The 5,913-nt window shown below is 39.9% G+C and overlaps 1 protein-coding gene across 1 annotated transcript in view; it reads left to right on the forward strand.

Moving 5' to 3' along the window:
- CMIP (c-Maf inducing protein) overlaps nucleotides 1–5,913 on the forward strand; it is a 65,057-nt gene that overhangs the window by 28,836 nt on the left and 30,308 nt on the right. The window contains exons 3-5 of the mRNA XM_009332298.1: nucleotides 380–541; nucleotides 1,714–1,755; nucleotides 4,637–4,699. Of these exons, the coding sequence (XP_009330573.1) occupies nucleotides 380–541; nucleotides 1,714–1,755; nucleotides 4,637–4,699 (267 nt within the window). The remainder of the gene's footprint in view (nucleotides 1–379; nucleotides 542–1,713; nucleotides 1,756–4,636; nucleotides 4,700–5,913) is intronic.

The following is a 5,913-nucleotide window of genomic DNA, read 5'->3' on the forward strand; positions in this document are numbered from 1 at the left end:
TCTTGATGACTAACTCCCTTTAGAAGGACCTACAGCTTTGGAAACAGTGTAATAGCATGTATCTGTTACTAGCCTGAGGAATAAGGTGTTTGCAAGAGGAGATGATGGAAAGAAAGATGCTCTGGAGTTTAAAAACTTATTTTAAAATAAAAAAAGGGATCACAGTTTATCATTGCTTCCACAGAAAAAATTGGTTTAGACATACGAGGTTTTCTTTTCCATATAAATGTTTTAAGTACAGCTTTTGAGCAAACAGAAAAGGCAAAACTCAAAATACAAAGCAGCCCACTTGACAGTTGCATGTAGGAAGCACATACCCAGTCAATGTTTTCAAGGGGTTTACGGTGGTGTCAGTGTGACCCTTTCATTTTTCTTGCAGAAAAAGATTTACAAGTACAAGAAGGTGCTCAGTAACCCCAGCCGCTGGGAGGTGGTGTTGAAGGAGATCAGGACGCTGGTGGACATGGCGCTGACGTCTCCGCTTCAGGATGACTCTATTCACCAAGCACCACTGGAGATTGTCTCAAAACTGCTCTCAGAGGTATGACCTCAGCAGTGTTCCTGCAAGACACTGTCTCATTTAGAGGAGAGACAAACGGTTAAAAGTTTGTGGGTGGGTTTTACTTTAACTGGGCAGTCAAAATTCTGCCTTTGAGTCTGCTCGTGACTTCTGCTGACTTGCGTGGAATTTATACTTGCTGGGGAGAAGGAGAATTTGACCCATGTTAGGTAGAGTTCTAGAAACAAAACAAAACACGTTTCTCTTGAGGCTTTTTTTTGTTGTTGATTATTTATGGTAAATTTATTATGGGTCTGATTTGTGTCTTATTTCAAGTCAATGGTAAAACTCCCCTTGACTTCTATTCCATTGGCTTTGTTTGTGTGACTAATAATTCTTGTAGCAATATATATATATGTACACACCAATAAATTCATTGTGCAGCTATTCTGTCAAAGAAAAATATTTTCCTTCTTCAGAGGTATCTATCTTCCTTTTATAGCATCCATTTCAAATGGTTTACTTTTCATGGACAGGAAATGTAATGCCAAGCAGGTTTTTAATGTCTTAGTTCTGATGTACAAAGATTTGTGATAAGCAAAAAAGTTGCTAGCTTTTTTTTCTTGCAGCATCTTAGCAACTCACAACTTTGTAACTTCTGAATGGATCGTGCTGCTGAGAAAGCCAAAAGCAAACTCTTTTGCATAGGTGGTAGCATAGCTGACTTCCAGTAAATTTATTGGCTTTTACTGGTTCCATGTTTGAAGAAGGAATTTCAGGAAAACTGCAGCAGTTAGTTTACTACCAACAAATGGTATACAACACCACAACGATCCTTTTATTAATTTTCTTAGAAACATACAGCCTGTCTTAAGAAAACATTTTGAAGAAATGTATCGCTAGCTTTGATTTTCCAACTGATTGAGACCTTCTGTGGCATCCTGGTGTTTGTATGCTCAGCTTTCATGGCTGGGGTGGCTTGAATCTGAAAGTGCTGAGGGAGAAATGGAAGCTTGCACAACCCCTCATAGCAGATAGTATACCACCTTCTTTAAGAGAATGATTTTAATTTGATTAATTTTATTCTGAAAATAAGCAATTGCAGTCTTGAGCCTTTCTGCTTGTGTCTGGTGTTAACTAAGAGGACTGTGTATACTGATGTGCCAACTCAGAGTATTCTTCGCTCATTCATTTCTTCTATTCAACTCTTTCAGAACAACAACTTAACCACTCAAGACCACGAGAGCATTATTGTGGTGAGTATCTTTCTGTCAAAATCTGAGGACAAATCTGTATTGTTTGATAACACTTCCGTTAATGCTTGCCTCTGCCCCAATAAAGTACGGCAAATATGAAAGCATTTCCACCAGTGATGGTGCACTTAGGCAGGATCAAACCCATTTGTTCTACTGTTTTTTGTGTGGTTTTGTCATTCCTCTTTTCTTGTTTCGTAGATGAGTAAAAATAAAGTTTCCTCGTCAACTTATATGAAACAGCACAGCATGTTGAGGGTTAATCATCTCCCAAAATGGCCTCCTTACTAGGCTGCACAGTGCAATGTTCATATCTATATATGTACTTTAAATAGTCAAAAAACATCATTTCCAGATGTGCCCTATAAAACCCGTAGGCTTAGTAGTTTCCTGAGGGGCTAATGCTACCATATACAGAATGTCTTCATTGCTGATGGTATGTGAGCAAGTGATTGTTTTTCTAAGTGTGGATATGTGTATGTGTCACTGCAGTTTAACCCCCTGCTTACTTGATTTATAAAAATATCCTCCTCAACTTTTTTCTTTTCTGTAGGTTGCATTTATTTAGACATAGAAATTAAGTGAATCAAATGGCAGCTCTCTTCCTTGCGCAACAAAACGTAAAATCTCAACAATTTATCAGAGAGATGGAACTTGGTTCCCCATCACTGTGATTTAATTTCAGTCACTGGCAATTTCCAGGAGATTTTCCCAGTGATCTAATCTAGAACCTCACCACCACCTGATTGTATCACGTCTCCATGACTCTTTCTGCAAAATGACAAGGTGGCATGTAGCTGCCAGTAGGTGTGAGTTGTGTTTAACTGCTGCTTAAAATACCATTTTAGCTGGAATCATTCACTGAGATAAGTTTCTGAAGTGGCATTTACTTTTTTTTTGAGATCCGCTATAGCTTTCATTTTACTCTAGTGCCAAGGGTAATTCAGGCCTCCAGTTATAACCGGTTGTTTTGGGGGAAGGATTTTTTTAATAAAACATGTAAGGTGGTGCTGCTGTGAGCAGGGAAGTTGGACCAGGTGGCCTCCAAAGGTCCTTTCAGCCTATGTTATTCAGCAATTCTGGGTGATGGCTTCTTGAGTTCAAATCCTGCCCTTCTGTAGGTTGTGCTTGAACCATTAAGGAGATGGCAGTTTCTGGGCATTCAGAGCTCACTGCCGTTGCACAGCTAACCTGTGCTATTCTTAGGAAGTTGTTGCAAATACTGTGTATTTATGTAGTATCTTAAAAATACGCAGTGATTTGCCACGCAGATGGAACCAGCTTTCCTTCTCTAGATAGTGCTGTAACAGATCAATATTGCAACTGATCCCTTCCCGGTAAGGAGGGGGAAGCACGTGTTGCCATAACTGGGCAACACGAGACAGCAAGTTTCTGCTTTTAACCACAGCACGCATAAGGAAAATATAGGCTGTTTTCATGCTGTCACTCTTCCACACTGACTGTACAGGTGGAGCCGTGACCTGCTTGATAGTGTCTCTGGTGGTTATTCCCTACATTCAGTAAGGACTGGGCTGAAACAATAAAGCTCATTTTTCTTAGGCTGACAACCAGCCAGTTACATCTCTGATGCAGTGATCCTCTGACAGTTACCGGACAGGTATAAACACTTGATGATTTTGCAATACATGGCTCCCTGTGGTTTGGCAGGTCCTATAGCAAACACTCCAAAAGATGGATTCAAGGAAGATTTTTAGCTCAGGTGTTGGATTGGTAACGAGGATATTCTAGTTTTACTGAATAGTGTTGCGTTCTCCATCAGTCCACTGTTGCCGGACCAGCACCAGAGGAAGAGTGAACAGTTGCGGAAGGATGGCACACGATAATGAAAAGAAACTTCACAAATGTTATGTGTAACCAAAACAGATCTTTGCAGATGTGCTTGGGTTTCGTTGTTAAAATTCACATTATTCTTGACCTGTTTGTGTGTGGAAGTGGCTACTGTGAAACACAGTCATTGCAAGCAGACTCACTGGGGCTGAAATCCTTAAGGAGACCAGCAGGTGAGCAAAAAACAAAGCAGACTGCCTTAGTAAAACTCCAGATGCCATCCAGATAAAATATCTGGTGTTCAATTGCTTAATACAAAATGTCCTAGCTGCTGTGTTTAGTGTCTTACTTTTAAATGGGTACTGGGAATCCCTTTAGCTCAAGACTGGAAAAGCCCAAAGGCACCATCACATAGAGAGAATACATTGTTCTAGTACCATTTTCTAATTTACAAAGGAAGTAACAACAACGTAAGTTCATTATACCCTCAGCGGCAGGTATGACCTCTAATGTATTTACCGAGTGTAAGCACATTGGTTTGCGTAGCAACAAAGAAGGAATGGTTGATCTCAACTTTCACAAAGTTAGATGCTTGATTTTGAGTAATAGGGTCCTCCAAGGTAAGAACAGTGCTATGTTACTTTTAGTGAGTTATTTCTCACAAAAAGAGCTCAAACTCTTTTATAAAGGATGTGTGTGTTTGTGGTGTTCTTCAGTTTTTTCTTTTAGGGAGATGGTATAACTGAAACAGTGAGCCAGATTCATCCTTGCTGTTTTACATCCTAAAACAGTTGGTCTGCTCCTGTTTTCATTTAAGCCATTATAAAAATTTTACTCCTTTGCTGTGTTTTATGTATTTACACTGATGTACTTTAAAGCAAAATTTTCCAGAGGATTCATAGCAGAGGTGTGCTTGAGCTTACGTGTAAAATAAACACACAGCCCACCTCTAATTTCTCTATTGACGCTTTTGTCCCTCTTTTAAAAAAGTGAGCTTTTTATTTTTTCCAAGAAAAATATTTTCCTGCAAAATGCTTACTCCAGGTGCAGTCCTCTAATCAATTTTTTCTCTCTCTTTCTCTCTTTCTTTTTAAAGGCAATTGCACCTTTGCTGGAAAACAACCATCCTCCTCCTGACCTCTGTGAATTCTTCTGCAAGGTATCAGAACAGCTTTGCTTTCTGAAATCTCGTAGTTGTGTATGAGTGTAGTTCTTTGAGGGGGTTGTTGTTTCTTTCTTTAGCTCCTTACCTCCTGCCCAAATTGATTTCAGTTTTTGGTCAACAACCAATGATATTGGAATAGTTAACACCACCATTATGAGAAATAGATCCATATCTTTACTACATCACACTGCATAGTCCTGATACTCTGAGAGAGTTAAAATCTTCAGACTCCCACACCCCAGTCTGGGTACAAGAGATGTTCTATTTAGCTAATGCAAAAATCATTGGAGTCACTGTGTTCAGATGAGTTGGTAATGTGATGCACAACTCAGCCCTAATGGTATTATGTAATTGGGTAATGGCAGTGGGAAGATCATAAGGACCCATCCCTTTTTCCTGGTAGGTCCATGCTTGTGCTGCATTTTGCGTCTTTTCCATAAACTTCTGAGTACTTTGGATTGCAGAGCTTCTGGATTTGAAAATACTACTTTTCCTCTAGGCCTGTTTGTGTTTCAGTTTCAAGTCTGCTTAAATTTGCTTACTGATGACTGGTATACATTTGTCAAATGTTCTGGATGCTACTTACAATTCCCATCCAGAGTTATTCATCAGCAGCTTCTTCCTACAGAAATTAATTCAAGTTCCAGAAACTCCTCTGACTTGCATTTTTGTAAGCCAGTCTTAGGGTCATATCTAGCCTCAGACTCGAGGCACTTTTATCCCTGTTTTTTTTTTTTGCCTTTGGTCTCCATCAGAGGTGTGCACCTAATTATCTTTAAATGTGTGCGATGGGCTGTGTATAGCTGCAGGAAGGGAAACAGGTTGTGGACTTTTCCTCCTCAGATATATTCAGAACTGAAATGGACAAGGCTAATGAAAAGGCTAATGTATCTTCAAAATTGACCCTGCCTTGAGTGGGGGGTTGGACCAGACGACCTCCAAAGGTCCTTCCCAACCTAAATTACTCTGACTGATGCATTATGATTGTATGTTTTAGCCTGTGATGGGAGAGTGGCTTGTTGGTACCCTCCGAAATCCACCACAGGTTTTTAGCCTGGATCCCAAGGAAAGGAGGTCTGTGCCATTACACTGCCTGTGTCTACATATCTTTTTGTTCCCAACCCCTTTACTTTTAAAACTGTTGGCAAGTTTCAACCAAATTTTGACAAAGGGGTACAAGTCCCAAGTTCCAGTGAGTTTTGTGAAGG

This window comes from Pygoscelis adeliae, unplaced genomic scaffold (genome assembly GCF_000699105.1).
Source record: "Pygoscelis adeliae isolate BGI_AS28 unplaced genomic scaffold, ASM69910v1 Scaffold18, whole genome shotgun sequence".
Lineage (NCBI taxonomy): Eukaryota > Metazoa > Chordata > Aves > Sphenisciformes > Spheniscidae > Pygoscelis > Pygoscelis adeliae.